This window comes from Bufo gargarizans, chromosome 1 (assembly GCF_014858855.1).
Source record: "Bufo gargarizans isolate SCDJY-AF-19 chromosome 1, ASM1485885v1, whole genome shotgun sequence".
Taxonomy (NCBI): domain Eukaryota; kingdom Metazoa; phylum Chordata; class Amphibia; order Anura; family Bufonidae; genus Bufo; species Bufo gargarizans.
Genome location: NC_058080.1, coordinates 574,599,481 through 574,615,833, shown reverse-complemented (window position 1 = coordinate 574,615,833; position 16,353 = coordinate 574,599,481). Strand labels below are relative to the sequence as shown.

Genomic DNA, 16,353 nt, shown 5'->3' with positions numbered 1-16,353 from the left:
GTCATAAATTAGACCCACTTTTAGCAGTCCGTATGCCTGGCTGAAAAATTAGACCAGCCCCTGTCTGAAGTAGCTTTTCACCAACATTTTTGCCTGTTTCCAGGTGTAAATGTCGGTAAATTTGTCGGGGCTGAAGCCTTGGCATCCCCTCCACACTCCTATGTGTTGAGCGCAGCACAAAAACACCCTTGCAATAAAATATTGTCGCACAGGGCTTCAAAAAGTCACAAAAAGGGAACGTGCAACATTTTTAAGCCAAAAAACAAATGTGTTGTAAAATATTGTAAATAACAGCTCTAGAAAGCTACATTTTTTGAAGCCAGAAAGGCAAAAAGTCACCTAATTAACAAAAACGATTCATATTTCCCAAGGATAATTGGCTGTAGCTTACCTTCCCTGCAGGAGCTTCACGCTAGCAGGTGTAGAAAGAGAGCGGCTAAGATTGCCTCGGACCCCTCTCACCCTGCTCACTCCATCTTCCAGCCTATGCCTTCAGGAGTGAGATAGCGCCCAGGGGCTACTAAAACTTCCAGGCACAGGAACAGCTTTTTCCCTCAGGCAGTTGCCTTACTTAATGCTATGGCTTGAAAGCATTACAGCATAGAACTGAAAACGATCACTTGTCCCTGTTTATTGCCACTAAAACTCACATACCGTCCTTGTCCTGCACTATCCATACGGTCTGTCCTTGTACGGTTTTGTTTGTGTCTGTCAAGCAACTGCCAAGTCAAATTTCTTGTAAGTGCAAACTTATTTGGCCAAATAAATGGATTGCTATTCTGATCTTGAGCCAACATCTGGAGCTGGAGATTTTACCTCAAAAAGTGTGGCAAAAAGCCACTCAAAAACTGTGAAAACTGCCTAGGAAAACCAGAAGTGGTTTAGGTGTATAAGAAATAATTTACATAAGAACCACAGTGTTGTTATTCGTGTCAGTAGATATCAAGATGAACATCAGTAAATAAACACAGCGCTACCAGAACCGCTTCAGTTACAGGTAAAAGCCATGTCTGGTGGACTCATCCACCCCCAAATCAAATCTCTGAGTAAAAAAAAAAAAGCATGGCATAGTATCAACTGGAAGCAAATAGCCTGATAATAGAATCTGCAGCTCTGATGATTACATTACAGCCTCTCTGGCAGCCAGGCCTCACATAGGAGGAGAGCATCATCAAGCATTTCCGGGAGCTTGTTAGTGATAATTGCTCCTCCAGAGAGAGACACGTAATGTGCAGCGGGTCAAGAGCAAATAACATAGCCACAATGTGCATCTCTGCACCATGCAGGTCATATTACTAAAGCTTGGAGGATGGCAAAGTGAAATCAGTAAGGAAGGTAGCTCCTTATTTCAATTGAAGGGAATAACATACCGTCAGCTCTGTATCCTGATAAAAACAGTGCCAGTCCGAGGCATTACTGAGGTGCATGAGTGGGTTCCTCAGGTGACTACATCATGACGATTAGGTGGGTTCCTCAGGTGACTACATCAAGACCCGCCGACAAAGTACTATGATGCAGTCAGTTTGGCTCAAGGGAGCCACCGTCAGTGTGGGAGATGCGGCAGACGCATGAACCAGGTTTTTCTGGACTGAGCACAGTTGTGTGAATCAGCCCTAAGGGGAAACAATGGGGTCATTTACAAAGACCGGCTTTTTACACCCTTTGCTGGCGGAGAAAGCGCCTAATCTGTGACGAGGCTCAGGCCGTGGAAAAAACAAACACTTGTGACAAAATAATAAAAATTCGCAAAAAGGGGTCTTGAAGATAAATAAATGGTCTTTATTGATGAGTGACAACGCGTTTCGGAGTCAGTACACTCCCTTTTCAAGTCTGTGGGGTCCGTGCTGGGGCTTGAAGGCCGCGCTTCAAGCCCCAGCACGGACCCCACAGACTTGAAAAAGGAGTGTACTGACTCCGAAACGCATTGTCACTCATCAATAAAGACCATTTATTTATCTACTGAGGTCGTGTCTTTGCGCCAGAAGGTATCAATTGGTGTACTATTCTAGTGCCCAAAACTTTTCCTATTGCGCTACATATCATTCCTCTGGAGACTTGGCCACTCCACCTACGAAGACTGAGAAGATACCGGCTGCACCGACCCCCTGTCCCACGAGTGTTGTGCCTACGTATGCACAACACTATAAGGTGAGCACAACCATTGATGTCCTATTTTCATATATTTGTTATTGAACTTATTACCCTATGAGTGCCTTCCTATCTTTTTTCACCAAAAGGGGTTTTGTGACTTTATATACACCAAAAAATGGCATACTGCTTGCTGTAAATGACCCCCAAAATTTTCAGAAATGTAACAAGTTGAACTTGACACAAGGTTGAAGCTCTTCCTACTTTTTCTTCTCACATTCATGTGTTCCATAAAAAAAAAATAGGAGATCATTTATCAAGCCTCTGCACCAGAATAGTGGCAAAATAAATAAATACATTTTTGCACAAGCCTATATTACACGAAAATTGAATACTTTTTGCTTATTTTTTTATCATGCGCTCACCTCTTTTTGTAAGAAAACAAAAAGTAGGAGGAACATGTGAAGGAGGGGCTAGACCTACAGTATGTGGCAGTTTTTTGGAGAAGATTACACGTGAACTGGTTTTCAGATTCTCTTTTGGTGCTTCTTATGGCACCACAAAATAGATCAAAACTAAAATCTTAACTAAACTTCCCCCACAAGGGTGCCTTCACATGGTGCGGGAAAAAACCCTGCAGTGTAATACAGTACCAGCAAAGTATATGAGATTAGACAAATTTCATGTACACTTAGCTTTTTTCCTTTGGTGCCGAAATTGACCTGCTGTGCGAATTTTGAAACCCACAGTATGTCAATTGTTTGGGCCATTCCGCACCTTCTGTAGAGTGGTTTTCTCTATACACTTCAATGGGGTTCAAAATCTGCAACAAAAACTGCACATAAAAACACACCAAAACTGCAATAAATGCTGCCGTTTTGATGTTGATTTCATGCAGATTTTCCGCACCGTCCTTAGGGACTGTTTACGTAACGGTTTATACAGTGGAATTTTGGCACCCGCGTCCTTTCTGCCTTCATACATCTCAACAGGAGGCAGCACTGAGGACATCGGAGCACCAGCTAATAGCTGTACTGAAAAGGGACAGGGTTCATTTATCAAGAGACTTGTGACTATTTTAATCGTATAAATATTCGCCTTTTTCACCGGCCGTGCGAGAATATTAAGTCACCAGTGTTGAAAAGTTTTTCGACAGTTGGGTGGGAAGAGGGTGGAGCATTGGCGTGCCAGCAAATTTACTAAAATATACCTAGAAACAGGCATACATGTTGACGAAAAACTAGTTTTTCCACCAGACGCACAGCTGCCGTAGATTATCCCAAATTATGCTAATCCTCCAGCAGTGCAAGAGGAAACAAAGGCCAGTGTGAAAACGCCTTTGTAAATGTGACCCAACATTTTTCTATTTTATTTTTGTGTGTTTAGGGTCAGCTTTATCATTTACAAACGGATGAAAAATACTGACCGGATCAGTCACATTTCTGACTCCTAAATCCATAATCTGGCGAGTCATAACACTGCAGTTGCAGAGGGATTAGGCAGGTCTGAAGATGCCCGATATTAACACTTTGCATGTGTGAGAGTTTATTGCAAAGCTCATTATAACACATGTTCTAATGTTAATTAACAGCTTCATGTAAATGCAATTATAATACCATAAGGATTTTCTTGTACTGGGGGACATTTACTAAAGGAGCCAGGCCAGTTTTTGGAGTGTAAAAAAAATAAATAAAAAAATGTGTGTTTTCGGCGCTGCAGGGGACTACAACTCCCAGCATGTACTCTTACTCATCTGTTCTTTTAACTCCAATGGAAGTGAAAGAAGGATCCTGGGAATTGTAATTTAAGAACAGCTGTGCTAGAGGTTGCTAATCCCGGTTCTATATTGTGCGTTGTTCTCACATTCCTGGCTCCATAGAAGTGAATGGAGCTTGCATGAAAACCGGAAGATATCCAGATGCAATGCGAAGGTTGCGAGGAGATGTAGATTGTTATTCTTCAGTCTGTGACGTGCGTGAAAAACACACGCAATCCGGAAGGAAAAAACGCAGACACTGAACGTAATCACAGATTTTTCTTTTTTTATTGCATCTAAAGCCATCATTTTTTTCCTGAACAAATCCTGAGACAATCCGTATGGTTCATGTGAAAAAGGCGTAAAAGGTACTCACACACGTTGCAGACTAACCCATTAATACAAATACAAGAGGCGGGTGCCGGCTACAGAATCACATAGCTGGCACCTGGCCTCTATGACAGGGCGCTGCAATCCGTGGCAATTAACCCCTCAGATGCCACATCTAGGTAACAATACTATTATTTCCTTTGATTGCAGAGGCAGCGTGAATACAATCACTGTTAATATTGCGGTTACTATCTTACGCATTTTCGATACCCTACAGCAAGCCCTATGCATCATGGTTTTATTGTTCCCCCCCCCCCCCCCATTCTAACCACTGGAAAAGATCATGGCATTCAAAACCAGTACAGTTTTCCATAGAACTGCTTGTTTTAGTAAACCACAGCTGTCCATCACTGAAATTTCAGCAAGCATATTTACATGTGGATTTTGCAGAGGGGCTGTGCGCGCCTACTGTCTCGGTTACTTGCTTGGAGCTAAAAAGTAGTAAGAGAACTCTTTGACACCAATGTCCTATATTTCCAGTCTTCTGGACCAGAACAAAAAAAATAAATAACAGAAGTGCCAGATTCAGCACATAACCGACAGAACTTGAGTCAAACAGATCTATTGACTACAACAGGATCCATTCAGTTTCCATCTGGAAGAAAGCTCTTTTTTTTCCCTCACAACAAAGTTCCGCATGCAGGACTTCTCTCCGCTGTTCACATGTGTGATGGACGTCCTGAATGGAGCACCCAATGCAGATGGGAACATAGCCCTAAGATGTTTTCATACTTTCAGGCATGCAGGAAAAATGAATCATTACAGTCATCAGCACAAGAAAATATTAATGAAATTAAAATAATCCACTCCACACTGACTGTACAGATTTTATAATAAGCTCTACAGATATTTCACATACACCGAGTATTACAGATAATGGCTGGTCACATGAGGAGTACTCACAGGTACCTGTGAGACCGGCTAAATAACAGAATTACCAATTAAGGCCTCATGCACACGACCACATCCGACCATTTTGAAATCCGCAAAAAGACTGAACATATCCTATACTTGGCCACAAAATGCAGACCACAGATCCACTTAAACAATGTGGATGCAACACGGACGGTATCAGTGTTTTGTGGATCCACAATTTGCAGACCACAAAATACCTACAGTCGTGTGCGTAAGGCCTAAGAATAATGAAAGAATATTATGACTGAAGACATTTATATCTTATCCACGGATGTGCCATAAATGTCTGACAGGTGAGAGTCCCAACCCTGGGGTCCTCAACTCTCAGTAAGGCTGAATTCACAGTACCGTACAATAATACACTTGTGTATTTCTGTACAGCAGCAGCGGCACGGCGTCATAGCAACCAATGACGCCGTGCGGTCCTGCTCTAAGCAGGAAGTCAGTCCGGTATCTCATGGACCGTGTTCCACGGACGTGTGAATTCAGCCCAACAGAGCAGTCCTGTGACTCATTTTGCTTTCATTGCTGCCCACCTAGTATTGCAAAATGGGTGAACTTGGCCCCCACCTATCAGACATTTATGGCATGTACTATGGATTTGCCTTACAAAAGGTATCTAATATGTATTTTCCATGAATCTATAGTGTATGCAATGTTAAAAACTTTGATGTTTTGTTAAGAAAAAGGCTTTTTCTCATGCTCGCTCATTACTATTATTGCAGCTATTACAGCTGTTCAGAAACTCTGCACTCACTGAAAAATGTGAGGGGAAAGAGACAGTTCTGCTGAACAGATTTACTTCTAGTAATGACCAGAGTGTGATTGAGAGGAGTGCTATATAGGCTTTCCACTGTAAAATCTTATTTCTAATGTCATAACTAATGAAAGGGGCATAAAGCGCTCACTCAGGAGACTAACCACAACCATCAGCTAGTTTATCAGAAGCAGATGCATACTTGGACTAGTGGACAAGGTGCGGTGCTCTTGCATGTGCAAAAATATAGCAGGTAGTGGCCACCCAGTTATCTTAAAGGGGATATCCTGGAAAAGATAATGATGACTTCTCCTCAGGATAGGTCATCATTATCACATCGGTGGGGGTCCAAGTCCCTGCATCTCAGCTGTTTCACCCACAGGAGCTCTGGTGAGCGATGTAGGCTCCTGACTAGGGATGAGTGAACTTGTGTTTTCAAGTTCAGTGTCCAAGGTTAGGATTCGGATTATCTAAGAATTCCGTTATGGAATCCGCTACCACAGACGATATCTTGTGGTCCATGGTAGCGGAATCCATAACAGAATTCTTAGATAACCCAAACCTTGGACGCCGAACTTAAAACACAAGTACGCTCAACACTACTCCCGACAGCTTTCCGGATTACCTATCCTGAGGATAAGTCATCAATATCTGGATAACCCCTATAACAATTTGAGATAAGTCTACAGAATTGGAAAAGTGCAGAAAAGTTAGGGTATGGCTACATGCAATTTTAGGAGCGACACTTGCCTCAAGCCCAAGTATTGCAGTGTAGCAGGGCAGAGATAGAAAAGAATTGGGTCAGACTTGCATGTTTGCTGCGACCGTGACACTGCGCCCAAAATTGCCATACCTTAGGAGTCAAAAATACTGTTATTACTCAAGTACTTGCATGAGAATTTATTCTGAAGGTTTATTTAAACGGATAGGCACTTTTTAAATGTCTTCGGTCTTCATGTCCTTTAACCCTTTCATGACTGGAGGAGGCATAACTTTTTTATTTTTCTGTTCACATATGAGAGCTTTTCTTTTGTGGGACAAGTTGTACTTTCTAATGGCACCATTTAATATTGCAGACGATGTAGTGGGATGCTAGAAAAAAAAAATTCCAAATGGGGTGGGGAAAAAAAAAAAAAAAATTCAATTCTGCCATAGTTTTATTTTTATTAAATTTCCTACGCTGTAAAATTGACCTGTTCCCTTCATTTGCCAGGTCAGTACAATTACAGCGATACCACATTTATATAGTTTTTCTGGTGTATAATTTTTTTACAGTTACATCTGTGTTAAGGCTTATATTTTACGAGGCAGTCTGCACCGTTTACCATTTTGGAGTGTAGGTCACTTTTTGATAACTTTTTATTACAGTTTTTGGGATGTGAAAAGTGGCCATTTTGATTTTGTTTTCCAGTACAGCATTCGCAGTATAGGATAAATAGGTTTATATTTAAACAGTTTGGTGTTTTGTGACTTGGCAGTGCAAATTACCTTTTTTATTTTAACATCCGATCATCTGATCGCTTCTCCCATAGAGTGCAATGAAATACCATTACAGCCTATGGCAGTTCCATTATGTTCCTAGGAAATATCGCTGTGGTAGCCTCGGATCCTTCAGAGGGACTGAGGCTACCAAAGCAAACCAATGGCTCCCCGATCAATGCTCTGGGGGAGCTGTTCAGGCCCAAGGAGTGTAGTGCTCCCAGAAAAAGTGCCATCTGATGCAGTGGTCACAACTATCCACTGCATCGGAGGGTTTAAATATCTGTGGTCAGTTTGCCAATCATATACATTAGCTCTGGGTTTCTGCTGTGTAAAATACCAGACGGTAATGACACGCACGCTCCAGAGCGGGCTTCATCTTTAACCACCTGACCAGCACTGTACATGTACACCATCACAATATCTTTGTTTCTAAGTTTCACTGTAGGCTGTAGACAAGTTACAGGTTATTTACAGCATGGAATCATGCAAGCATGGAATCATGTGTAATCCACTTCTCCTACCACCTAAGAACTTTTGCATCATACTTTGGAACCATTTCCAAATTTTAGCACTTTGTTTTAGTGGAATGTCCTGTTGCATTTCCCAGATAATGGGACTTGGATTTAAAAAGGTGGTGGCTCAAGCTTTTCCATTAGAGATTTAATCCATGTAGTTCCATTGATCAGTTTGGTAGTACCAATTATGTATTCTGTTCCACCATCCTCCAGTTGAGAAAGGAAACGCAAGGCAGCAATTTCTGCAAAGGTCACTCCACCAAGGAAAAAGATCAGCATCACCTTGTTCTCCCCTTGTTGACCTGGAAGCGTGAATAGATCTTTTTAAACAATGATCAAATTCCACACTAAACATAATGTACATATACACACAACCCGAGAAATTCACAAATATTACAACATCTTGATATGTTTTATAGGTCTTGTATAGTAAAAAACGGTTAGTAACAGGATAGTGCTCTAAGGTTGTTGGTTCAATCAATACTATTTAAGGCTACTTTCACACCTGCAAGCAGCGTTTTGGTGTCCGCCTCCAGAGCGGAATGGAGGCTGAACGCAGCCAAACTGATGCATTCTGAACAGGATCCTTATCCATTCAGAATGCATTGGGGCTAAACTAATCCATTTGGGGCCGCTTGTGAGAGCCCTGAAACGGATCTCACAGGCGGACCCAGAAACTGCAGTGTGAAAGTAGCCTTACCTAAACTGAATCATTCTCCTGTGTATAGCCATACCAATATATATGTACTGGGACGTGTGATTTTGATATAGCACTAGGGTTATACATGTACCTTGTGCTGTTGGTTTGAGGAGATGTGCACATTTTTTTAATGATTTTCCCTGGATTGTACCATGAGTACTTATGAATGCATTTATTTATTTTACAGTACTGATGCTCAGGGTAGCAGTGTAGTGCTCAGGGTTTTTTTTTTGTTGTTTTTTACTGGGGGGCCAAGGATGGTTTATCATATGGGTGCATTTTTCACATCAGCTATTGTTAGTCTTCTATAAATGGTCACCAGTCTCATATTCTTGTCAGCACACATTGTTGGTTGAAATCAGCAGCTCCAACATGAGTGAAGTGTGGTGGCTGCTTTACCAACCTGCAATGGTGGAAGGTTTGACTCATCGTATTCCTTGTCCCAGACAGGGGAAATTAAAGGGAACCTGTCACCTGGATTTTGTGTATAGAGCTGAGGACATGGGCTGCTAGATGGCCGCTAGCATATCCGCAATGCTCAGTGAGGGTAGCATAGTAGAGGTGACAGGTTCCCTTTAAATGCGAATGAACTGATTGAATGTGTTGTATACATCAATAGTACAAGTTAAAGGGACTCTCTGGGAATTACATATTGGATGTCCTATATGATCGGAAGCCATGGTACACACCTGAGCTCTAGTGAGCGTCATGGCCTCCTCGCAGCTTACGAAGCACGATCCATTTGATAGAGGCTGCGCTTGGTCATTGGCCATCAATATGTAAATCACAGGAACCCCTTTAATATAAGGAACTTAGTAATACAGCTTTTCAGCATAATATGCTTCTTTCTCCCCTCACCCCCAAAACTAACATTGTCTGCTCAATCTGTCTTGAGAGACAAGACAGGCTGCCAGCTCATTGATGGATCAGATTACATGCTGCCTATAGAAGTCTATGGACAGGGGAGGGGTGAGGTGGAGTTTTTTTAGATTTACTAGTAGTACTGATTTGTGCAAAGTTTGTTGGAAGTACAGGTACCATTTAACTTATGGATTCTTACTCTAAGCAGACATATGTGTACTTTTAGGTATGTCCGTACTGATATATCGCTATAATATATATATATATATATATATATATCTCTATCTATCTCTCTAAACAGTTCACTTACGTTTCTTCAGAAGCCCAGCCGGTAGGGACTGCCGTTCTTCAAATTGAGGACCAGGAAGGATTTTAAGAACCTCTTCAATACTTCTCCAACCTGGACGGACCAGAACCTGTGCCAGACGAACACTGAGAGGAGCATAGCCACTGTACACATAGGAGATGTCATTAGGATTCTAGGTGGGTGAAAGCAGAGGGAACAAATGTCAGAGATGCTCATTCTCTCTAACATTTTACACAAATAATCCTCAATGTTAGATATCATGGCCACAATGACTAGTGATGCTCTCTGGTAATAGCTTTGAGGGAACAAAAAAGTAAGCTACGCTCTGCAAATGTATAAGCAAAGTGAAGACAGAATGGCTGTTCTGCACGGCCTTAGTTTATCACTTATCTAACTGTGGAAATTAGTTAATCTAATGAAATAGATTAGAGGTAAATATCCCACAAAAAGTTGGGCAGTCACCTTTCATTTATTTAGGGGTGGACGTACAAAATTAGACACTTATTATTGACTGAAATGTACCACTGTATGATTTATTGGATGTTTGACTGTATTTTTACAAAAGAAAATGAAGAAATATCTGAATAAAAATAAGACACTTATTATCCAGCTAGTAAAACTGGTCATACAGATTAGATGTGTATCAACCAAATATGCCGATTACAGCTGGTTGCCTGAACATCTGAAGTGCATGGGGCCTCCAGACTCTCCTCTAACAGCTGATGTCTGGTGAGATAAGTATTGGGCAAAATGGTCGATCATCTAGTTAGAAAGGAGATAAGCCGCTGTCAGAGGACTCTGGAGGTAGCTTTCTCCCCCTCCCATTCACTACATATGCATGCTTGGCTGAACCGACAGGATCGGGAGAGATGGCTGTTGGCCAAACAAGCATTTTGCTGAAAACAATTTTGTGTGTAGGGTCAGCTTAAGGAATGAAGGTGATGGAGAGATATGCACATAGTCATCAGCAGTGGTTTTCTAAGTGCACCCATTTCTGCAAAAGTGCAAAGACTCATATATATATAAAAAAAACACTAAGATGAATAGCTGGCTGTACATAAGAAGGATAAGCAAAGTTGAAGCGTATTTCTAAGAGCAGATGAGAGAACAAGTCCACCTGAGTGTGAGGTATATGCAGAGCCTTGAGTATCTGAAGTCCAAAATAGTTTTGTTCTGAATACATTCATTTTAATGGTATTTTTACTGGTATTCACCTGCTCATTGACATCGTCCATCCAGAGGCGCAGGGTTTTCCTGATGGTTGGGTAATTATTTCTACTGCCCGATTGTGCTTTTAAAAGCCCAGCCTTTTCCAGATTGTGCAGGGTCAGTATGTGCTCATAACCATAAGTCTGCCAAGCAAACAGTACACTGCATTTTAGAATGTAAACAATTTTAGGGAAAAAAATAATTAAATCTGGTTCTTCAAGAGATAGAAATGTCAGCTCTTCATGGTCATTGAGAATTTCATTGTTTAAACTAAGGGGTGATAAAAGTTCTCAGTTTACTAGTTAGTTTGACTTTGCTTTTTTGTTGTTCTGAGGATCAAGTATAAACCCTAAAGAGTGGCGACCCACCAGGTCCAAATAAGGACAATAATAATTCAATCACAGCTTTGACTAAAAGTCATTTAGGTGCACCAAAATGGAGAGAGTGGACTTTGCCTATGGTACCAACATTCATGGGAGACGAAGCTATATACACAGTGCCTAGCATGCAGCCTCAAGTGTCACTGTACTACACTGTAAAATATATTGATATGTCATAGTTACGTATTAAAGGTTTTGATCAGTGTAGGTCAGCGTGCAGAGACCCCCACTGATTGCTAGAATGAGGACAGAGAAGGGCTCACATAGCACACTCAGTCCCCTCACTGTATGAGGCAGGCTCAATTAGAGTCTATGGGGAGGGGGGGATTTCTCAAAGGGTTTATGCCACTATTGTGGCATAATGAGTCACCATAATTTGTGACTTTTAGAGGTTCTTTCCATTTTTCAAAGGTTGCAAGGGTCGTGCTTAAGCAGAAAGGGTGGGGCTTAGCTTGGCCCACCGGATTTACTACAACTTATGCCAGAAACAGAAAAAAGTTATAGCTCAAGTCTGCGTCAGCTCCTAGCTAGTGTAGACTTGAGTTTCTGGAGCAAGCAGTGCAACAGATGCACCTAATTTACAGGCATCTGCTCCTTAAAAAATTATGTGCATCTTACTCCAGCATAGGGAGATCAAGACTGGTGTATGGGAACATCCAATCTTGATAAATCTCCCCATGAGTCTGTCATGAGTCTCCTGCAGTGAAGAGCAAGTGCTCTGTGTCAGAGCTTCTCTCTTCTTGTTCTAGCAAATATTGGGGGTCTCAGAACTTAGACCCCCACTGATCAAAATCTTTGATACAAGTACACAGTCCAGGTACAGTTTAAAGGGAATGTGTAATCAGAAAATTACCTATGGCTTAAATGAAGTTTTATGGTAAAAATTATTTTTTTTACATTTGTGATTTTATTTATTTTTCATTTTCCATGTCAATATTTATATAAAAAATAAAAAAAAAATTCTTAAATCCTGCAATTTATACACTGGCCACTAAGGCTTCCTGTCTTGAGAGCAGCTACATGGGCCATAGACAAAATGGACAGGCGGGGACCCCACTGACTTATATGCGAGTTTTCTAGGCGTCCACTGTGTCCTGTGCAGGTCAGGAGGGAGCTAATAAGCTGTGATATCACCTATTTTGAATGGTGGATCCGGTGTTATCTATACAGAGGTGTTACCTGCAATTTTAATTCTGCCTGTGATGATAAAAAAACAAAAACAAACACTATAAATTCTAAAAAAAAAAAAAAAAATAGATTATCATAAAAGGAAATTTATAAGGAGAACGTTGAGCTGCTTTCGGTCATCGGTTCTCTACCAACAAGCATTGCCAATTGGCTGAGAACAGATGATAGTTGCTCTTGTCACAATGCTGGATGTGATGCTTGTTTATAACAACTTACAATATCTGAATACATTCAAGCAAGTCTATGCCTGCGCGTTGTAGTCATTTTTACGGGAAAACCCAGAGCTATTCTTTCAGTCAAAAAGGAGGGAATGGGCGACTGATCCAGAACCAATGGTAAAATGATATATACATATTCTGAGGGGTAAAGACTCATACAACACAAACTTTCCTTACCTGTAAAATCTCTTTCTTGTAGAAGTCCAGCACCTTTTGCTTGAGACCCGTGTTGCACACAGATTGAAGGCAGACCAGTCTTAAGATCTGTATTAAGGGTTCTTTTTTCGCAATACAATCCTCTATGTATGGATTAATCTATTAAAATAATGAATAATTATATATTATATTAAGAAAAAAAAAAAAGGCAGTTCTGCCCTTTTTTCAACCTGTATTTGTGGGATTGGCTTTTCCCTGCGGGCTGTGCACCCATATTTGTTTGCAGGCTGTGCTGCCATTATATATATTATTTTTATACACACACACACACACACACACACACAGTAAAAACCCCACCCCTTCCCCTTTAACGGAAACCAGGATAAGGGTAGAACCAAGAAGATTATAGGATATAGAATGGTGGGAAATATGTGCTGTCATGGAGACTTCCAGGAAACCGGATTACCGGTGAGTGTAATACTCTTTCCCCAGTCGTCTCCATGACAGCACACTTTGAGAACTAACAAAGTGAAACAATTCAGGGGGGGGGGGGGGGGGGGGACTACAGCACCCAGGACCTTGCTTCCAAAGGACATATCCTCATTGGCAAATACATCCAGCCTATAAGGTTTAGTTAAAGTATGGGCCCTCTTCCAAGTGGCCGCCCTGGAAATCTGCTCCAGAGAGGCAGAGGCCCCTTCGGCCTAGGAGGTGGATACTGCTCTTACTGAATAGGCTGAGAGAAGGAGGAGCCTCTTTACCAGAGGCTCTATATGCTTCTGTAATAGCACTCCTTATCCAACGGGATATGGAGCTCTTAGCTGCTTTCCTACCTCTATTAGGGACAAAAAAACTGAGCAAATAGATTTTTGGTCTATCCTCCATTCTCTGGTAGCATCTATATAACGAACAACTGCCCTTCTTACATCATAAGTTATGGAATTTTGCTTACTGCTCATTTCTGGGATTGGCACAGAACGAGGGAATGACAATATCTTGGGACCTGTGAAACAGGGTTGTTTCGGGTATCGAACTTTCCATACCCAATCGATACTTTTATGCCAGTATCGATTCGGTATCAGGATGTTCATTTTTTTTTCCAATACTAGACTCTCCTCTTAAGGCGCTCACGCAGACAGTGGAGAAGGAGGGAGGGAGTCCCCCCCTCCTATGACGCGGCCGCACTGAGCCCAATGAAGTGAGTGGGCTCTGAAGCTGCCAGCACCACTGCCACCAATGAATGTGCGGCTATTAAAGCAGGAGGCGGGATGGGGGAGTGAATACACTGCTGTGCCGTCTGAGCTAGTGAGCTCGGCGAACAGTAGCCTCCTTCTCCAGAGTGTCCTCCCCAGAGTCAAGCAGCCAGCATAGCAGGTGCCTGGCCACGGTGCCACCAATGATAATTAACCTTTAATACAAATACAGGAGGCAGGTGTCGGCGGTACCCGCCTCCTGTATCTGTATTAAAGGTTAATTATCATTGGTGGCGCAGTGTGCCCTCCCCCAAATCAAAATTTTGGTATCGAAACAACTGTGAAAGGTGGATGCTATTCAGGTTCCACGGAGCTACCAAATTCTTAATTCTAGGTCTTAGCCTATCTGCAGCCTTCAAAAATCTAGAAATCCAGGGGACATCATGAAGACTAGTGTTGTAGAGGACACCTAGGGCAGACACCTGTACCCTTAGAGTGTTTGGTGAGAGACCCATATCCAGCCCATCCTGAAGGAAATCCAGAATGAAAGGGATATTGGGAGAGTACTGGTTAAACCTGTCCCCACTCCAAGAGGCGAACTGTTTCCACACCTTAAGATATGCCCTACAGGTATTGGACTTTCTGCTGAGCATAAGGGTACCCACCACTCTGAGATGAACCCAGACCTAGTAGGATGGACTGCTCAGTAACCAGGCTTATAGTTTGAGAAGCCTGGGGTTCGGATGGTTTATTGGGCCCTGTGTTAGGAGGTCCTCCATCAGGGCAAACAGGATTGGATCCTCCCGGCTGAGGGATCTCAGAAGACCGAACCAACCCCTTCTTGGCCAAAAGGGGACCACCAGAATTAGGGTACACGTCTGTCTGGAATTTCTGCAGGACCTTTGGAATCATCGGAATTGGCAGAAAGGCATAGAGGAGACCAGACGTCCAATCCTTAGTGAAGGCATCTACCGCCACGCAGGGATCCCTTGGGTTGAGGGAGAAGTAATGAGGAACTTTGTGGTTTTTCTTTGAGGCAAACAAATCCTGACCCGGACTGCCCCATTGAACCTGGATCCTCCGAAAGGCTGTCTGAGAAAGAGACCAGTCGCCTGGATCTAGTCTCTGCTGACTGAGAAAATTTGCCCTTAGATTGAGGGAGCCCTTTTAGGTGAACCGCTGCAAGAGATTTTAGATTCTTCTCTGCCCCCGAAAATATCTGTCTTGAGAGATTCTGAAGATGACCGTGCCTTGTTCCTCCACGGTTTCTTGACTGGGTCTGTGTTTCTTTTAAGCCTTCCCATATTGCCCAAAGCTCTAATTGGATGACATCCCCCTCTGAGGTTCGGACCAAGTCCCCTGGAAGGAATTTTCGACCAGTGTGCCACTGCCCCAGGAGAAAACATCTTCCGGATTCCAGAAGATGCCGGGTCTGTAGATTCTTATCTGTGAGCCACCACTGTAAAGAGATTTTTACTTCCCTGGTTAGATACATCTTCTGGTCCAGGGTTAGCTGTGACCTGTTCCATTTCCTGAGGACCAGGTCCTGCAGGGGTCTCATGTGGTATTGGCTGGAAGGAGGTTAGACTTCTCCCATTTGACTATCCAGCCGAGATCCTGAAGATGAGAAAGGATCAACTAAATAGGTGACTGAAGTAGATCTGTACCTTCTGCTACGACTAACAGATCGTGCAGATATGGAACTATTAGTATCCCCTTCCGGCTTAAGGAGGCTACTACCTCTGCCATGACTTTGGAGAAGATGCGAGGGGCAGACTATATTCCAAAAGGAAGGAAGTTGAACTGATCATGATGGACCCTTCCTTCTAGCTGTACTGCGAATCTTAGATACTTCCTGGATTGAGGATGGATCGGGATGTGGAAGTAAGCATCCTTGAGGTGCGTCGTGGCCATCATAGCCCCCTTCTTGATGAGTTTTACTGCAGTCCTCACCGTTTCCAGCAGATATGTTTGTTCAGCGGCTTCAAATTTATTATAGTCCTGAACTTGCCGCTTTTTTTTTTTTTTTTTTTTAACTAAAAATTAAACGGGAATAGTGACCCCTTCCTACTTCCCAGTGGACAACACATTCTATTGCCCCTAGGCATAATAACTCTTATGCCGTCGAGCAGAAGAGACATTTGAGATAAAAGGAGCCGGGTTAAGGTGAATTTTTGTGGGGGGGGGGGAGAGAGATTCTAGCTCTATCGCATAACCTTCTCTTATAATGTTGACGAT

The 16,353-nt window shown here is 42.4% G+C and overlaps 1 protein-coding gene across 1 annotated transcript in view; it reads right to left on the bottom strand.

The window, feature by feature from the left end:
- Positions 1-7,062: 7,062 nt before the first annotated feature.
- The window catches only part of VPS33A (VPS33A core subunit of CORVET and HOPS complexes), a 30,814-nt gene continuing 21,523 nt past the window's right edge, over positions 7,063-16,353 (bottom strand). Inside the window, exons 10-13 of the mRNA XM_044275729.1 lie at positions 12,944-13,081; positions 10,986-11,123; positions 9,775-9,943; positions 7,063-8,205 (exon numbers count right to left, since the gene is read on the bottom strand). Of these exons, the coding sequence (XP_044131664.1) occupies positions 8,012-8,205; positions 9,775-9,943; positions 10,986-11,123; positions 12,944-13,081 (639 nt within the window). The 3' untranslated portion in view covers positions 7,063-8,011. The remainder of the gene's footprint in view (positions 8,206-9,774; positions 9,944-10,985; positions 11,124-12,943; positions 13,082-16,353) is intronic.